Genomic DNA, 20261 nt, shown 5'->3' on the forward strand with positions numbered 1-20261 from the left:
CCCGATGATGATGATGTTTAGCGGCTTCACTTTTGTAACAGGGTGTCCTTGCACAGCGAATTTAGTCGTGACGCCACTGCACAATTACCATGCCAAAACGAAAAAAAAAAACTTTATGGAATTTTTCTGCCAGTCTGCCTTCTTTTTCGCATGTTTTCCCAGATTGTTCTCTGCTGTTTTCCCACTAACATTCTAACCGTCTTTTACTAACAGCTACTGCTGTCCAATTCACTTTTTCGTTAATTTTAAATCCAAGGGCTTCCGGGCGGTGGATGTCTTCATTCCGTTACAATATGTCGCATGGTTTCTGGCTTCCTGCTGCAACCTGCGCACAGTTCTGCCAGTACCGGTTGGCGGATAAGCGGTTTTGTCCACAAGCAACCCGCCCGGGCTTAAAAAAGTTATATGAACTCTTTTGGTATTAATAAAGAACTTTCCTTTCATGATCTGCCGCTTCCCGAGTCTGTATATAACTAAGGACTTCTTTGCATCCATCCTGTTTTTCCAAATCGTTGTCTCTGATTCTTTCACTTCATTTTTATTGCCTGGGTCCTTTCCCCTGTGATTACATGCTTCATATACTTTGTCATGAGCCATCTCGTTCTTTTCCTTCACTGTATGTCCACGTTTGTCATGTAAAGATATCGTAGCACTCTAGCCGCCGATCTCAGGTCATCAATATTAAGTGGTTCGTCAAAACATATTTGCTGTGCTTCTCTCACTTCAGAGGAGGCCCATCCCATGTCTCCCCACACTGCCTCATTTGTTGTTGCACTTTGTGCTCGTACTGCCAATCGTCCTACCGCCCTATGATTTACATCTCGCCCTGATTGAATCTCTCATTTGATACACACCATTACACCCTTCCAGATTCCTCTCACTACTTCATATTTTTATATCCCCATAGTGCTCTGTGCTTCATGATAGAGGTGTTTCTTTTTTTTCATTCGTAAATGCTCCTCATAAGTTTTGGGATATGCTTGACCTTCGTTTATACATATGCCCAGATATTTGTATTTCGTAACCCGCGGTATTGTTGCTTGTTGAACGGACACTGTTTTGTTACGGGCGTCGTGATTAAAAACCACAACTCCCGACTTTGCTGTGCTAAACTCAAACCCCAGTTTAGTTGCTTCTGCGCCGCAGGTATCTGTGAGCTGTTGCAGACACTGTTCGCTATCTGCTAGTAGTACTATGCCATCTGCATAAATCAGTCCTGGGATATCTTGTTCCACTTCTTGCCCTTTGCATCTATAACACAGTTTGAAACCTATTGTACTGTCTTCAAGCTTTCTTTCTAGTCTTGCCACATGCAGCCTGAAGGGTAATTTCTATAGAGGACAACCCTGCTTTAAACCTCTATTCGTGACAACCGGTTCGGTACACTTTAGGACCTTCCATGTAATTTGCACCTCGCTCTTATTGTAAATTCCCTGCAACAGCTGTATAAAGTACCCGCCGCGGTGGCTCAGTGGCTAAGGCGTTGCGCTGCTGAGCACGAGGTCGCGGGTTCGATTCCCGGCCGCGGCGGCCGCTTTTCTGATGGAGGCGAAAAGCAAAAACGCCCGTGTGTACGAGATTTCGGCGCACGTTAAAGATCCCCAGGTGGTCAAAATTAATCCGGAGCCCTCCACTACGGCGCGCCTCATCGCCTGCGTTGCGTCGGCGCGTTAAACCCCCACAATCAATCAAAGCTGTATAAAGTTTTGGCCTAATTCCTCCCGCTCAAGCATGCTCCACAGAAGTTCTATTTTTACATTGTCGTAGGCTCTATTTATATCGAGAAATTCTATCCATAGTGGTCGCTATTGATTATTGACAGCTCTATGAATTGGGTTAAGAGAGGTGAATTGTCCTCGAAGCGCCTGTCTCGCCTGAAAGTAATTTGTAGTTCTCCAGGTATGCTGTTCTCCTCTATGCATGCCAGTATATCCGCTTTAATGGCTTCTATTGCCAGCCTGTATGCCACTTAGGTAACGGTAATAGGCCTGTATGAGTTTCCACCATCCCTAACTCCTTTACCTTCATAGATCATGTTCATCCTGCTCTTGCGCCAATCGTCCGGTAGTTGCTTACTTTTTATAACGTTTTCTACTGCTCGAATCAGTTGTGCTTTGCTTTTTGGGCCCACTAGGTTGGCCTGCCGTATAAAAATTTCATCCGTCCCTGTTGCCGTATTAGCTGGAACATTTTCTTCGGCTTTGTTCCAGTTTATATTCTCTATCTTGAGCTCTCTATCTGTACGCACCTCAGTTGCCGCACTCCCTGAATGTTCTAGTCCTATCTCCGTTTTTCCGAGCTCCGCTCGTATCATTGAGCGAATGTGAAATACCGCCTATTCTCCTTCTAGTTGTTGGCCTTCACCTTTGATGACATGACGTTGTAATTCTTCGGTCTTAATCCTTAGTTCATTTTCATTGCTTCAAATAATTTCTCGGCGCGCCTTTATTCTTCGGGCGCCCCATCTGTAAGACCAACTCCTAATGTCATGATATTTCTACACTGTAGTTAAACAGCAACAAGAGAGGACAACGGCACGTTACTTTTGAAGCAGAATGATGCATGCCGATGCTGGTCCTGTCTATGAGAGTGAAACTTAGTATCAATATATGTCTTGTCGCGGGTAAGAAGGTACAAGCAAGAACCAATGCACATTACTTTTGGAGGGAATCAATGCCCTCCAATGCTCGCCCTGTCCGTAAGAGCGACACCTTGTGTCAGGATATTTCTTCTGTGTAGTTAAACAGTAATAGGCGGGGACAAAGGCATATTACTTTTGGAGCAGGATGATGCATGCCAGTGCGTGACCTGTCTCGAAGAGTGATGTATCTGTCCTCTTAATGTATCTGTCGTCTTAGGTTAAAAGGTACAAGCAGACCAAGGCCCATTACTTTTGAAGCGGACCGATAAATGCCAATCCTGGCTCTTTCTTTAAGAGCGAAGCCTGATTTCACAATATTTGTCGACTGTGTTTAAAAAACCTGCCCAGCTTGCACTACTGGTACAAGGCTCGAGAAACAGGGGAATGAGGGTCGACCTAGCTTCTCGAAGTTTCCCGAAGTTTTGTAATGTACTGCTAGGCTTTGCAGAGTTCTGTCACGTATACCGACGTTCCTGCTAGGGTACGCTTAGTCATGAGGGGTGGGGCGAACTGGCCGTTTTCCCCAACCACGAATTTACGGGTTTACTTTGGGATTTCGCTATTAGTCGAAGTCCGAGTCGTTTTGCCGGCGATTCCGCTTGTACTCAACGTAACGAGCGCGTTACTGGAGATCTTCTGTCGTCGCAGACGCTTAGGCGCGGCGGCGCCGGCACAATACTCCTAGCTTCATCGTAGCCGTCTCATACGTTCTCGAGCAGCGACACAACAGCATTCTCGCTCCTTCTTCTTCCTCGGTAGTTAAACTTTCTCGGCCGACCTATGTTTTTCGGCAGTGCACACGATGTGCTCAGCGCGGAGTGACGAGGCGCTGTCCGTATTGGTTAGGCGAGGCTTGGCTCCTGCTACGTAGCTCCGCAAAGGCCCGGCTGGGCGCCTCACACCGAGGAGTTTTTTCCTTGGTATTTTTTTGCTAATGCCAGCGGACCAAGCACAAGCTGCAACAGCTGCGCTGATAAACGCCACTAGTAAGGAATAAAGCACCTTATTTTTGGAGCAGAATGATGCATGCAGATCCTGGCCCTGTCAGTCATACTTAAGCTTGGTACTACGACATTTGCAGGCTGTGGCTGAAACGCTGCGACAAAGAGATAACAAAGACAAGACAAAGTCACATTAGTTTTGGTAAAAACTGATGCAAGTTACTTGGTGTTATCTGTAAGAACGAAATCTAGTGCAAAAAATTGGCTGCCTGGTTAAAAAGATACCACAGAGAGCCAGGGGAATTTATTTTGGGAGTGGTCAGATGCATGCTAACCTTATGCCTGTCCTCAAGAGTGAAACATTATAGTAAAACAGCCCATACGACACATTAATCTGACACTGAACTACAGAAAGCCAACCCAACCGAAGAATTTCAGTTGAGATTTTCAATGCAAACTACCGGGTAAAAATGTCTAGTGAGGGTGGTTTGGGAACCTTCATCAAGATTTATGATGCATGAAGTTCTGCTCTGTTTGTGCTAGTAACCTACCTGTAACTATTAACTCCGGTTTCAATAGGCTGGAATCTTGGATAAACATTACTACTGTATCAATCTAGAAGTGACGCACCCTCTCCGGGACTGTCTGGGATGTACTTTCTTGGACTCGTACGGTATCCCACATAGTGGGAGACATGCATGGGAAGTTCGCCGTCAGGAAAAGGACGAGAAAAATAAATAGAACAGCCTGCTAGTGCAGCACTCCCCTGTGCCCCGAAGGTCAAGGCGTCATTGAAAGAACATAAATTTTGTCGTCACGCACCAGGTTCTGCAAACACGTAAGGCCTTACCTCATTCATAGTTATGTTAGTCCCCGCAGGGGCACCTTGTCTATTCAAGGTGATGGTAGTGGCGACACTGCGGACCCCGAGCCCATGTGTGTTGGACCCACTCATGCCCAAGCCTGTGTGTGACTTTGCCGTGTCCGGGGAAAAAGGCATCCTTGTGGCTGAGGCAAAGTCGGGGTTGTTTTGGACCTTCATGGCCCTCTGGCGAAGGCAACACGCTACTTCGGCCCCCGCTGCTCGTAGACGGTGCACCCGGTCTGACCCGTCCTGAAGGGAATGAGCCAGTCGCCTTTTCCTGTCCTCTTCTTCACTCTTTCCCTTTCCTATTTTCTTTCCTAATATCGTCCTGTCGTCTTTTTTCCGCATTTTTTTTCATTGTTCTCCAGGTGGTGACGGTTAACCCTGTGCAAGGCCATCACACTAGATTCCGATCATATGGTTATAGTGGCGAGGTACAGTTAACATGTGCTGCAAAGCCATGCTCCCTTGTTGGGCTCGGTGGTGGTCGACTGGCCTTGCCACTGAAATGATTCCATCTTATGTAGTAATTTCTCCATTCCTACAAAACGCCCTGATCGACCTCCTAAATGGGTTCGCACCGAAGCACTCCGTGCCCAACCACCTTCGGCAGCTTTCACCAAATACCTAGTCTGTTACGTATACCGAAAATCCGAAAATCATCGTTTGTCTACCTCAGGATTCGAGTCCTTGGAGGATGAGCTTCCTGAAACCTTTATCTTAGTTGGAGACCTAAATGCACACAACATACTCTGGGGTTCTGGGAAAATTAATGTCCGTGGCCGCTTAATTGAACATTTCCTAGTATCACCTGGTGCGTGTTTGTTTAACAAAAAACAGCCTACATATTATAACACCACACCCAACACGTACTCACACCTAGACTTGGCAATCGGTTCGGGGGTTCCTTTTCCACTCGATGAGTGGCGGTGGAAAAAAATTCTTTTGGAAGTCACAATTTTCCAGTATTCCTGACTTGCCTAGAGAAAGACCCCTACACTCCCATCTTAACTAAATGGTGGGAAGAAACCGCTGCAGACTGGGAGAAATTTAAGCAGAAATTTTATCGCACATTTTCATAGAACACTCGGGTATTGATGAACCTTGCAGATTTTCGCAGCACATATCCTTGGTGCTGCAGAGAACTTCATTCCTCAGTATTCTGGTAACACAAGTAACCTAAAGCGGCCCTGGTGGAATGAAGAGTGTCGACAAGCGCGTCAGGCACAGAACAAGGCATAGGGCACTCTTCGCGGGTACCTAACTGCCGACAACCATGTAGCGTTCAAGCGCACCAAAGCCATGGGAAGGCGCATTCGCCGTCAGGCAAAAAACAATAGCTGGAGGTCCTTCTTGACATCAATAAATTCTTCCATTGATCACAAAACGTTTGGAGCAGGATAAGAAAACTTAATGGACAAAGGAGATATGCTTTATTCCTTGTTAACACCACTGGTGACACCCTATAGGAACGGGAAAACACGTTGGCACAACACTTCGAACAAGTCTCAAGCTCTTCACATTGCACAAGCACATTTATACATGACAAAAAATCAGCTGAGCAGAAGTCCATACGCGACCAAAAGCAATCAAATGACTCATATAACTCCCCCTTCTCTCTTCACTAGCTCCTGACTCCGTTAGCTAGTTGCAAGTAGTTGGCGCCAGGTGCAGATAACATTTCGTACGGCATGATCAAACACCTTGATGCCGACACAATCACAACTCGTCTTTTGTGGCGTGCTGGGCACTTTCACAAGGCATAGCAACAGGCTATTCTTGTGCCACTGCTGAAATAGGGAAAGGATGCCTCCTGCGTTAGAAATTACGGTCCGACAGCTGCTTGTGCAAGCTGTTCGAAAAAATGATCGACGGAAGGTTACTATACTTCCTGAAGTACAATGGTATTATCAACAGCTGCCAGGCAGGCTTTCGGCCGGGCAGATCCACAACGGACCAACTTATTGGCTTTGAATCCTATGTGAAAAATACCTTTGTTAAGAAACAGTATTGTAGGTCCATATTTTCTGATGTAGAAGAAGGATATGACACTGCCTGGCGCTACGGTATCCCGCGGAACCTTTCGTACTTTTGGGAACATGCTTAACACCATTGAAAGCTCTCAGTCTGAACAAATATTCAGAGGTAGAGTCGGGGCTGCACTGTCCGCACTGTATATGCAATAAAACGGCGTTCCTCAGGGTGGAGTACTTAATTGGCCACTTTTTATAGCAAAGATGAACAGACTCGGAAAAGCTCTACCCCATACCCTTTTGTGGTTCAATTATATGGATGATGTTCATGTAAGTTTCCGGTCCTGTAACCTGTCTATCTGTGAACGGCAGATGCAACTTGCCGCAAACGGCTCGTAAAATGTGCAGACGGAAATGGCTTTAAGCTAAATCCTCAAAAGAGTACAAGTGCCCTATTTTCCAAAAGCGTGGTATTTACCCTGCGCCCACCGTCCAGCTGAGTGTGCTAAAACTTTATGAATTATCATCATCGCTGTACCGATGAGGTCATCATCATCGGTGCTGCTTGTCATCTCGCGGGAGCAGCTCACGCTCGAGCTGCTTCGTCCTCATCTTATTCGCCATGTTGTAAATAGCACACCATCGCATCACCGGGACGTCTCGGCTATTGGTCTCTGCTTATTTTACATTTTATGGTGCCGAAACCCGGGACCTTTCGAATTATTCTCACGGCACCCGGGACCGGGTGCCGCGAATATCATCATCGGTGCCCGTAATCTCTCGTGAGCAGCTCTAGCTCGAGCTGCTTCACCTTCCTTCATCCGCCATCTTTACAATAGAAGCACCATCGTATCACTGGGACGTCGCGGCTATTGGTCTCTCCTTATTTTACATTTTATGGGGCCGATTAACCTGGGAAGAAGGCCCAGTGCGATTCGGATCCATCCGAACTTTGGCCTACGAGAAGGAGGACCCCTCGAAGCCGACGACGGACCCTTTGATGGACATATCGACAATGGTGCTACCGAAAGCCTACCGACGTGATGGCCAGATGACACGACAATGCAACCTCACCTCCGACGAGACTGCCCGATGGGTACAGAAACCAATTTTGTGAAAGGTGAGGTGCACGCTAGAGCTCATTGCGTAATGGAAGATGCATTACCAGAACAGAGTATTGCTGTGTGTATGATGCGTCTTGAGGAACGGAAAACAAAAAGGGAAGAGGTGCGGTTCATTTCTCGAGAACTGCGCCTAGATGCAGAAGCGGCACTACGGTTGATCACAAATCCGGACGATGTTTACGATGGGTTGAAGAGTTTCATGAGCCAGTTGAGAAAAACCGAAAATATCTTAAGATCACTAAATGACTTAATTGAACCATTCATCGACACTGTCTCCCTGGATGATGAATATGCCACCAACTTTGAATATGAAGATGAAATTACTTCTATCATGATCCGGTTATACTATCAACTGAAAACCAAGAAATCCGACACCACAGAACAGTGCGAAATAATTGAGAAAGAGCATTCATCGGCCAACTTCGCGGAGTTTTTTACATTGACTGAACGGTGTTATGGCCAACATGATTTGAAAAACCCTGATGAAGAAGCTTTGACGACAGGAACTACGCATCTGTCAAATGTCCCGACCCAAGCAGAACCCGCCGCGGTGGCTCAGTGGCTAAGGCGTTGCGCTGCTGAGCACGCGGGTTCGATTCCCGGCCGCGGCGGCCTCTTTTCTGATGGAGGTGAAAAGCAAAAACGCCCGTGTGTACGAGATTTCGGCGCACGTTAAAGATCCCCAGGTGGTCAAAATTAATCCGGAGCCCTCCACTACGGCGCGCCTCATCGCCTGCGTTGCGTCGGCGCGTTAAACCCCACAATCAATCAAATCAAATCAATCGACCCAAGCAGACAGTGAGACGATGACCTGCTCTTTGATAGAAAGGGACGTTCAGACAAAAAATAGCAGGGTTTTGTGTTCCCTTCAAGAGTCCTCGGAAAAGAACCCGATTGAGACAGGCTGTCCACCTACTGGCGTAACAGTGGAACACTCGTCGTATTCCTTATGTGTGCCGACTAAACCCATGGACACTTTTCCTCGGAAAAAGAAACGACAAGATAAAAGAGGAATATTTGTCATAACCAGGAAAGCAATGCCCGAAACTGAAGATAGAGACACTGAAATTTTCCGGAGACATCCTAAGATTGCCCCACGCGAACACGACGCATTCTAGAGACAACAGTAGACGGCAGACATCATCCGAAGGAAAAAAAGGCATCTGGCAGCAGTCGAACTGCGACACTACAGAGACTGAGAAAGAAGCGGAAGCCTCCAAGACACTATTCGGAGATCGCAGTGATGAAAGCTGAGGAACAACTTGCGTCAGAGTACAAGAACGTCGAAGACGGGCTTCGTATTTCATCCTGGCTGCGTCACCTCTGCCGACATTCTGGGCGTGTCTTCAAAAGACGTCCGCTGTGACAGTTTCACCCTCTGAGTGCCCTATCGGATCTGACCGGACCGAACTTATCGTAGAATCTCACGGACGCGGACTGATACCGGGTTCTTCTCGCGGGAGCAGCTCACGCTCGAGCTGCTTCGTCCTCATCTCGTTCGCCATGTTGTAAATAGAACACCATCGCATCACCGGGACGTCTCGGCTATTGGTCTCTGCTTATTTTACACAGTGGAATACCTGTGCCTGTGAAGAAAGAGCCAAAGTTTTTATGGGACTATGGGAGCGTATGTATGGGTAAGCTTCGATAGCCGCTTTTAAAATGTTTGACCCTGTTCTGCACCTACGGCTATGCCTTTCCTCCCGAGTCTTCCGAACAAGTCCTGTACAAAGCCCACATGTGGAATGTGACCAGTGTTGACTGGAAGACCAGCGCTTATACACGGATCTATTGTATGCTGTAAAAAATAACCCTTCTTCATTTATTGTCAAAGACACCTCTGCTATGCACACGTTTCTCAGTCGGCCCTCTATATTTATGCCTTTTTCGTTGAGAGTGAAAGTGCAAGCTGAGGAGCTTGGGATTTCTTTTAGGGAGACTTACAAAACTTCGATCACAGACCTTCTTCCTTCTTGGGAAATGTTCCCGGTTTCTTGTGATTTATCGTTTAGAGCCATTAACAAAGGAACTGCACCAAGAGAACTCATCTAACAGCACGTCCTACACCTACGACACAAATATACTTCCCAAAGGTTTACACAGATGCCTCCAAGTCCGCCCAGTCTGTGTCATGCGCTGCACATGGCTCAAACTTTGCTATCACAATGAAAATAAACAAAAATACCTGTATTTTTACAGCAGAGGAACACGGCATTTTAATCACCGTGGAACACATTACAGATCCCAGAATACAGAGTTCCATTACTTTTACAGACTTCCGGAGTGTAGTACTAGCTCTTCATTATGTAAAACCAATGGGAAACTTCGTTTTAAACCATCTTATAAAATCCATGTCTGCCTACGCTCTAAAATTGACTGTAGTGTGCTGTGTACCTGGGTACAGCGGAATTTGGGGCAATAAAATCTCTGACCAGAATGCCGCTGTGGCTGCTCTCCGCACTGTTGTAGATATACCACATGTTCCCTACCTAGACATGAAGCCACTAGATGAGAGTATGCTTCGGAGGCGCTGGCAGGTACACTGGGACACACAAATCGAAAAGAAACTGCACATTATAAAACCCCACATAGGTAAATACAACACCGAGAAACGGTACAGATTCAGAGAAATATCAATATGGAGATTAAGAATAGGTCGCAGACAAGCTATACACTCATATCTTTTAAACGTAACCCCACCACCAGCTTGTGAAAATGTTTGCTCGTATTCCACAGTTTTCCACGTATTGATTGAATGCTTGTAATACCATGATGCAAGGAAAGGACACCTCCCCGAACTATACGCCCACACGATACCCTTACAACAATCACTGTTTTTACCTGATCAACCCCCGATTAGAAGTGAACGCCGTTTAGCCTTCCTTGCTGACATTGGATTTTTAGCTCTCGTATCATACCATGTCATACAAGAGGGCCATGCGATGCAAGTTGTGAGGGCGGTTCTAAGCGTTTTCGTAACATGTGCCAGGGATGCCACTGCCATCCTTGTTTTGTTATGATGCCCCCATGGCACACACCTAAACATCGTCATTGTTACCTCTAATCTTATTCATTTTTCCTTTTTATAGCAAGTGCCTTTATACCCATATATACACTATTTTTATCAAGTACATCACAATCACCGCCATGGTATTTTAACAAAAAATGTGACAAAACAAACAAACGTTGTCTTGGTGCTCTTTGGCCTCAGACATCCTTGCGCCCATAAAACATACATTGTAGTAGTACATGGTAGTTTTTAGTTAGTGTCTTGAAAGGGTATGGGTGGGTATTTTTCAATTCCAAAGTTTACCCTGTGACATAATGAAATCATTCACAGGTACACGAGCAGATTAGCTTCGTGTATTAAGTTCAGGAGTGGTTGCTGAAACGCTACATGTCCCCTGCGTTGCATGTCAGAAGGACGGCACAAGGAAAAAATAAATCCATTCCACTCAATGTGAAAGCTGTCGGAAGTGCCGAGCAGTGATTCGCCATTGCTGGCTGTGGCGCCGTTATCCGCTCACTCTTACCACCCATCACGCTCTGCGCCGCCCTGTCTCATTCCTCTCCTGATGAATTAAACGGAAGTTTGTCCAACGCATTTCAGATTTCCGCCTTCGCAGTGCTCACGCGTCCGCTGCCTGAAACTGCGCCAGCCGGAATTCTGTTCTTTTCGTGCTTGATTTTCCTCCCGCACGTTCCCGCGTTGCACTGCCACTTTTTTCGCTTACTATTGTACAAACCAATTTAACGAGTGTTCCTAATAAATGAAGGCAGGCACAGCCGGTTAGGTACTTATATTTTTCCTAAATGTACTTCCAGTTTTATTTGCGCTGAACAACGGCAAGCAATGGCAAGCGCCAGCGTTTCACGAACTTCAAACGCTTATGACTATATAAACCCATGGGACGCCGCGACGACAGAACGCCGTGTGGCTCTACTTGGGTCCAGCGAGCGAGCCACGACAAGGCGAGCCCCTAAAGTGCTCTGCACGATGGTGCTGCAGGCAGGACTTGACGCTGTATCAGGCATGTCCTCATCCTAAGCTGCACATTCACACTCTGTATGGCGGATTAGGACAATGAACTGGAGGAGCTGTATGGGCTGCGATAATGCGATTGCCAGAAGGTAGTCAGAGACGCCGTTAGGGCCGTCCCAACGCGTAAATTCCGCATCGCCACCTCCTCTCGGTGGGTTAAGTCCCAAAAGAGGTTTCATCCGCACTGATAATTTGTTTTTCAGATATTAAATGGCAAATTAACTTAGCTATTCTCGCTCTTCCTCACAGTAAGAGCAAATCCTTCCTTATAGTGTACGGAGTGAGGAAAGAGCAAACTACTTTAGGGTTAGTAAGGAAGAGGGCGATAGTTCCTCAAGAACACTTGTGTGAACCAATCATGCAGAAGACCCCAGCGGGGTGCCCACCTGTAGACTCCACTCTGCTTGTCAGCGTGTGGCGTGAGATCCGCGATCGAGAGCACGCTGTCCACCTTGCCTTTCAGCTCACTCTCAGGGATTCCTCGTAGTCGGCCAATCAGGTACAGGTACTCGTAACCGGTCAGTTTGTCTAGCAGCCCACCCGACTGGAAGCAGTAGCTGATCTGTGGCTGCCACTGCAAAAGAACACGCATTGTGAAGTATTAAAATTTTAAAAACCTTCTGCACTGGTTCTCTTTTATTCTGGTTTCCGATAGATTCTCTTCCACAAGAGGAATATCTTCGGTGAATAATTCTTCTTACTTTAGAAATAGAGCGCACTGTATCAATTATTATTTCGGAGAGCATGCTCTGTTCCGACTAAATAGAGGATATTGTTGTTGTCCTTTATTATAGTAGGGAAGACCATGCGGCCAAAAATAGGAAAGGGGGAAGGAGTGAGTGGAGGAGTAGCACAGTTAAAGTAATTATGTGTCCATGTAAGCCGCACAGGAGTTCCCGTAAATCAGTGGAGGGCAGTTTAGGTAGACCATAGCTTATTAGAGCATTTTCATGACAGGGGTAGACCCCAGTCTACTCTAATCTTGAGAGACCACTCTCTACTCTGAAGAGCCCAAGGGCTCTGAGAAAATGGGGATCTTCAAATGGAGCGTCATCTTGAGAGGCATCGGGAGGCATAGCGTTGTGGAGGATCGACCGACATAGAGAAAACGCGGAGCAGTGCCAGATTAGTTAATCGAGGGTGGCGAGTACGGTCGTCTGGCAGTAGGGACAGTAAGAAGGTCGAGACGCCGTTGAATGAGTCAATTTTCTTGTGATGTGGGGTGTGAGGGCTGCGTTAGCCTGAGCTTTATTGATCAATACTTTCGCACATCGAGGCTCTGGAGAAGCCCGAGCCAAGTAGCCAGAAGGGTAACGGAACAAAGCCGGCACTTCCATGCCTGGCGTACATGGTCGAATTGAACGCGAGGGCAGGGGGACGGGCGTGAGGCTTGGTCGTCTAGGGGAGTAGTACTAACAATACACCCCCGTGCTTCGTAATGTGCTGCCTGGTTGCCTCCATCCAGGTCTGTGTGACCCGGCACCCATGCCAAACGGGCAGCGGTCCCATTACAGTCCAGAATGGTGGTCATATGTGGAATTCCGTGCACAGTTGGGTGATCAGTGAATGGTCTAAGCAGTTCAGTAAGGGCCTGGTGAGTGTCTGCAAGAATGAAAATACGTGGAGGGGCGGGTTTGTAATAGTGAAGGCCAAATGATCCATTGCGCTAAAGATGCTCTGCAGTTCCGCCTCCAGAGGGCACGAGTTAAAAGCTTGACGTGTGAAGGAGCCGTCCATGTCCGGTCGACCTGTGCAACGCCAGGCCAGGCCCATATGCGAAGATGAGAAGCTGCCATCTGTAAAAAATATCCACCTCATCCGGCACTCTCGCTGCGAGGGCGCGTTGAAGTGCCATTTTCACGAGCAGTGGAGCGGGAAATGGGAATTCTTGTTCGTTGGTGAGCAACCGTAACAGGCAGGCGTGACCAAGGAGGAAGGGGAAGGGGGGTGGGTGAATCCGACGGAAATACCGGAAGTTGTGGGAAACTCGACGTCCCGGCGCTTTACCTATTCGTCGCCGCCCGCCGCCGAGGCGAGGGGGGAAGGTTACCGCCCTCTCTTCGGCCGCCACGCGTCTCTCGCCGGGGGGCAGGCGGGTCGCGGTGGTGGCGCGGCCGTCCCTCCTCACGTGACCGGCTTGTCGGGGGGCCAGGGAGTCGCGGCTCGCGGGACAAGGAAGAGTCTTTTTGTATTCGAGCAGTCGGCCACGACAGACGCGAGTACCGGAGTTCCGGCTTTTGCCTTCTCTCTGTGCCCCCCCTAGAGCCTTTGTCCTGACCTTCGCCGGACGGCTAGTTCAGGGCGAGTGAGGAGTCGAACCACGTTATTCGAGCGCACATAAACAAGAGTTTGGCCGTTTCGCTGTGTCTTGTGTGTTCCTTGCTGTTCTCTGTCACTACGCCGTTCGGCTGTCCGTGGCGGATTTCAGTGGAGGCAGCCTTGCGGCCGTGTCGAGTTCGAGATAGGTCGCTGTAAGAACCCCGGTCCTCACAAAGTATACGTTTTTCCCAGGCACGGACTGCAGTTGCTTGGGGAATTAGCGTCCGCCCAAGCTCATATTGTACGGCTTCTGCAAGTAGCTGTCCCATCGCAGGGACTGGAGCAGCCCATTCAAAACCAGCAATGCGAGTGTGCCTTGGAAGTCCAGTGATCGCACGAAGCATGGCCCTGTAAAGACCCGCCAACTGCTTCTTGTGTGTCGGAGACAGGTCATAGGCCGGGGCGCCGGAAGTGAGACGACCGATGGCTACTTCCCTCGAGAGCGTGAGACACGCCGATTTGTTAGCGCCGCCAAATTTGTTATAAATGCGAGAGGTTAGGCGCAACATCCGTTTCGTGTTTGCGCAGCTCCGTTACCCATTGCTGAGCGCTGCTGTGGCTAGAGAGGTGAACGTCTAGCGGATGAATATGGCCACAGTGTGAAGCAATAGGTGTGTCGCCGATGTAAATTGTATAATGCATTTTGGCGGGTGGTTAGTGTTGACCGTGGACTAGTAGAAATTCTGTCTTTTCGGTTGCCAGCTCAAAGCCGAGAGTTGGCAGAATGGTAGAGAAGTTGTTTGCTGCCGCCTGCACGTCTGTGACAACGTCTTTCGTGCATTCGTAGTCAACGGCTTCAACCCACACTTTCAGGTCATCACCGTAGGTAGCAAAACGAGTCGCAGTGTCTTTTTCCAGGATGTGGGCGACGCGCGTCATGGCCAGGTTGAAGAGAACGGGTCCAAGGAGGGAACCCCTGGGAACACTCCTATCTAGATCAAGGGTTCTTGTGCTCCAACCCGGATGCGTGCTGTTGAGTCGAATTGGTCGATTTTGAAGAAAATTGCGAATCCAGTTTTGGGCTATTTGGCTTGGGAAGGCCTCACTGAGCTCTTAGAGGATCGCCGCTTGACTAACTTTGTCAAATGCTTGACACACGTAAAAATGAGGATGTAATCCGGATTGCCGGCCCGTGATGTGCGATTGAGAAAGCGTCAGAGCAGCGAAAGGCAGTCGTGCGTACTTAGGTGAGGACGGCAACCGGTTTGGGACGGCTGGAACCATGGACGCACGTAGTATTCCCATTGATACTGAAGGAGATTATTGATTAGGCGCCCAATGAGTTTGTAGATAGTTGTCGTGAGTGAAATTAGCCGCACGTTAGTAAGCACAGAGGAGTCTTTGTTTGGCTTGGGTTCTGTATGAAATAGTGAGTTTCGGGTCATCAGAAACGTCGCCCGAGGCTCAGTAAGTATTAATCAGGTCGCGGAGCATTACGTGAGCAGACGCATCTAAGTTACGCAGGTGCTGCCATGTCACACCATCATGACCTAGGCCCGAATGAGGTTTGCCCTGGTGAAGAGCCGCCTGAAACTTCCCCCACCACGGAGAATGGGGCGTCGAGATCCGTATCCACCTCAGGAACCATGATGGTCGGCAGCGGAGAATGGGAACTTAGAGCGGCGTGAGGAAAAAAATTACACCATCTTCCCGTGGGGAACCATGACGAGGATGCGAAGCATCATAGGGGTTCCGCGTAGGTTCCATTGTGTTGCCGTTATGTTGTTTCATTTATCGGAGCCCGAATGGGAACGTAGTGTGAACCCCCATGTAGAGACAGAGAAATGTAGAGAAATGTAGAGACAGCGAAGAGACCGACACCGGCGTTACCTGATTGAACACCTCCTGGTTCTCGTCTTTCTTTATTGCGTGCTCACGCTCCTACTCCGCTGCCCGCCCTCTTCGTCCTCTTCTCTGGATGAGCTTCAAGGCGCGTGCCGCTTCCCGCCACAGCTTTCCCACGGGAAATTCAACATCCTCCTGTAAAGTTTTCAGTTCGTCGTTTCCGTTGCCGTTGAGCTTCGTGTGCCTCCGTTGTATCAGTAGCTTCTTGACGTAGTTTGAATGACTCAAGGACATAAGGCGCGTTTGTAGCACTTCCTCCTGTCTCGGTTTTGTAGCGCAGTGGGAAGAGCGCCACGCACCTCCTGTTTCGGCCAGAGAGTCATGGGATCGAAACCGAGCGCCGCTAACTACTATTTCTTTTCATAGTGTAGGGGGAGAGGTGCGGATGGACGGACGACAGAACTGAGAGCAAGAGGTGTTTTGCAACTAAAACGTCGTAATAAGGAGGGGTTCGACGTCTTCTGGCGTGTCACCAAGAGGGAATAGAGGTGGACAACGTAAGTTTTTTGCGTGCGCTTGCCCGACAAGCTCCGAAAAGTGCTCCAAAGTTTTGAAAGGCCTCACTCTTTACCAACCTTCTCACAGATTGTGCCATGCCCATTGAGAAGGGATCGTTTGTATTCCCGGATGATTTGCAATTGGCGGCGAATCCGGATCAGGTTTTGCTGACGTTTGCCGTTGGCGAGGTAACGAGTGGTGACAGATTGCACGCGTTTCCAGAGATTAGCCGGATGTGTGTCCAGGGCAGGTGTCGAAGAATCACATGATTTCCTCTGTAGCCTGTGATTTTGCACACTGTATCACAGCAGTGAATTGCGACAGGGTAGCATTTTGAGGTATATCAACGGTGGTTCCAAAGGCTGTCCAGTTGGTATGCGAAAGGCATTGGCGAGTGCAAAAGTGCTTTCTTCGTAGAGTGAGGAGTATTGGGTAATCATCGCTTCCCCACTTGGGAAGCGATCTAATCATCCCAGTAGTTGTCATAGTGAGATCAGGCGAAGTGTTACTCTGCTTGGGATGAAGACCGAACCTGGTGGGTAACGTAGGGGCATTGAGAAGGGACAGACTACAGTCGTCAATGACCTCCTCAAGGCAGGAGCTTCGGCAATAGGTAGAGGCATATCCCAATGTGGTACTTTTCGCATTAAAATCCCCACCGATGATAATGGGAGTGTGGGGATACTGCGGCATAAGGCGGTGTTGCCAATTATAGTTGATCGATTTTTGAGGGCCGGTGGCTGGGAGATAATACACTGATGCTACTATGAATGGTTTCCCGCCGGGAAGGCGAACATGTACAATAACCACCTCTTGATCCTTAGAGCACTGGCCCGGTACGGACACCTTGCAGCAACGCAGGAACGATCGTACCAGTACAGCTGATTGTTCGACCACAAGAGGTTTGGTGAGGGGCGTGGTTTTGCCACGGTGGGTTATTGATGGTTCTGAATAACTGGTGTATCCTCTAATTTTGGGCATGGATCTGGTTTCTTGAAGTAGAATAATGACAGGCAGGTTTTCCGATACTTCACTGGAAAGAATAGGAGCCGATTGATTGAAACTATTGCAGTTCCATTGTAAAACGCAAAAAGACCACTTGATTGTCCAAGGGCCGTAAGTTGGTAATCTTTCTAGGTGGTTGATCGCCTTCATTCGGCCGACCGGGAAGGATTTCGAGGTATTTCTTTATTCCCGTAGTTTCTTCTGCCTATTATTCGCTGTAAGCACGGAGCTTACACAAGTCAGCCATCCGAACACGTCGTCCTTGCTAGATGTCAGCACGAATAAATTTGAGGATCTCCATTATATCTTTCGTGTAAGTCGCTTTTTGCGAGGGGGGGGGGGGTTACGCTTTACTCTAGTACTGAGGCTTTTTTTGTTTGGGTATCGACGGAAAGGGATTACGGAGGGCCGACTTTGCAGGTGAAATCGTGGACTTAGAAGGGGGCTGATAAAAATCAGCTGATTTTTCTGACGGAGTTGAGGTCGAGGAGGCTGCTTAGGTAGGCACGGTGTGAGTCCCCAGCTTGGATGCTGCAAGTTCAGCCTTAAGCTGCCGATTCCCCTCGCTAAGCTGGTGGAGTTCACTGCAGAGGCTGGCAAGTTGGGCGAATAGTCTGCAGAATTTGGTCACTTGTTTGGGAGAGTGGAGTCGAATGCTCCACTGTAACTGCAGCAGGTGACGACACTGCGTCGACGGTGTTGGCGCTCGGGTTGCCATGATTGCGAACACGCTAAGCCCAAAACACCCCACCCCCCTTGCACTTTAGAATTGACGCGTGGGGACGAGGCAGCGCGGGCCGCACAAGTGGGGTGCACTGCTAGATGACCATGTTTTTTATAAGGCACGCAGTAAATTGTGCGCTCGCAAGGTTCATCTTGGCCATGTCGGTGCCCACGCTTACGACACACAGATTGGTGCGAGCAGTACTTCGCCATGTGTCCGATGTTGTGGCATGCAAAAAACAAACCATTCGCTTGGGCTCATAACGCGAAATCTTAACTATGGCCATGTAGTATTTGGCGATGTGTGGGATCGTAGGAGAGGCGAACGTTGAGGATACATAGTATAATTTTCCCCGGCGCTCTGGACGCAGTTTTTTTGTCCCGCGATGAGTGCCCCAGAATGCTGCCGCTTTTTTGGCGGACTGCGGGAACAGCCGCCGCCGGCCCAGCGGTATGCCGTCGATCAAAGTTACGACATAGTTGTTTGCCACCGCTCGCGTTCGATTGCGTACGGTCTACTTATTCGTGCACCAAATCTGGAATGCCCATCGGTAAATGCCTTTTTACAGCAAGACCACCTGTGTGGGCAAAAACGGCAAAGCTCCAAGGCCTTAGACGCTGAGCGCATGAGTCATAATCAGGCATGCAGCATAGAGCGAAGAATTTTTTAAAGGAAACCGCAAAACAAGCTTCGAAACCGCATTATGCCTGATAAGACACCAGTGCATAATAGGACACCCCCTCCCTCAACCATGTGTTCCTGGTAAAGATTGTTTGCAGATTATCTTTGAAGGCTAGGCAATAATAGTGCAAATAAATAGAGCAGTTCTTGCCCAAGACCCCAAGCGCATGGGTCAGGCTGGGCGAGACCCAGCATTTGCCACATCTTTAGACAGACTTCTGCTGCTGAATTGCTGTTACAGGCGTTATCTTTGATTCGCATTCGGGACGATGTAAGTGACACGCAGACGCAGAACAGAGAGGCAAAGCCTGCATGGTTAAGCCACTAAAACGCATAAGCAGCAAAATGGCGGCACCTATGAACAGTTTCAGTATAAAGAAAGGCCACGTAATGCGAACAGACCAATGATCTTGGTGGCGGCACGGAATAATAGGAGAAAACAGGAATAAAATGAAGTAACACCGTGAGTCGGCCTAGTTGGAATCTATCCATGGCTTTACCGATGCGCAAACAAACGAGGACGAAGAAGGAACCAACAGTGCGCTTGTCCGTGTTGGTTCCTTCTTCGTCCTCGTTTGTTTGCGCATCGGTAAAGCCATGGAGAAAACAGGGCCGATACCCCGTACCCTTATGTAGTTACACTAGCCGAACGCAACCGACAAGCCCGTCGAGACGACGAGAAATGTTTCATATCCTCGTCCGTCACCCTTTGTAGTGGTTTACAACAGCTTCGCTGGACATCCACTTAGAGAGGGCTCGATGGCGAGCGATTTTTTTATTTTAAGTGTCATAACGCTACAGTTTAACCATTCAGCAGAGCGCATTCAAGACGAGAGAGAACTAATTCTATGCCAGGTTGGCCAATGCTGCACACAGATCGCGAATGCAATGTGTGCAGTGTTGTCCTCGCCCAAAAGCACGATTTATGAGCTTATAGTTTGCCCTTCCGTTCTTGATGAACACAATTATCACGTGAATCGGGACAATCATGAAAATTACTCTTGCTTGCAATTACAACCGAGTGATCGGGATCGCAGTGATCAGGACCGAAGCGACCGGTATCGGGGATCGGGACAGGCGCGATGGACACCATAAAGACGGGCACCGCAGCAGAGCATTAAATGAACGGGACCACGACAGAACCGCGATAGGAGCGACTAAAACCACCGGGACAAAGATTGGGATCACAGTGACCGTTATAAGAAGGACAAGGATATTCACCGCAGCGATAGCGATCGCGGCCAGGACAGAGAAAAATACAACGACCGAAGGGACAAGGACCGCAATCGTGGGGACAGACAGCATGAATGGGGGGACTAGGATGATAAGCAAAAGAAGTGAACGAAGCATTTTTAAAGGAGACCACAGGCGGAGTCGACACTGGGAGCGATGTTCGAGCTGCATTTACAGGGGCCTACCAAACAGTTGCCACCAGCTGGAGCTGCCCCGACCGATGAGGCAAACGGCGAGTTGAGCAACCGTAGCAACAGCGCAAAGACTAACAGAAGCACTGCGGAAGTGTCTCTGTTGAAAGACTTAAAAGCAAAAGTGAATGATGTGGAGTTGTCGAAAAAAGCAGCAGAACCGAAAGGGTTGCACAGTT

The 20261-nt window shown here is 48.5% G+C and overlaps 1 protein-coding gene across 1 annotated transcript in view; it reads right to left on the reverse strand.

Annotated features, from left to right (window-relative positions):
• The window catches only part of LOC144146363 (phospholipid-transporting ATPase ABCA3-like), a 143586-nt gene that overhangs the window by 28740 nt on the left and 94585 nt on the right, over positions 1-20261 (reverse strand). The window contains exon 18 of the mRNA XM_077678321.1: positions 11973-12160. Coding sequence (XP_077534447.1) covers positions 11973-12160 — 188 coding nt within the window. The remainder of the gene's footprint in view (positions 1-11972; positions 12161-20261) is intronic.

This window comes from Haemaphysalis longicornis, unplaced genomic scaffold (genome assembly GCF_048455015.1).
Source record: "Haemaphysalis longicornis isolate Haplotype H1 unplaced genomic scaffold, Haemaphysalis longicornis Haplotype H1 scaffold_7, whole genome shotgun sequence".
In the NCBI taxonomy this organism is placed as follows: Eukaryota; Metazoa; Arthropoda; class Arachnida; order Ixodida; family Ixodidae; genus Haemaphysalis; species Haemaphysalis longicornis.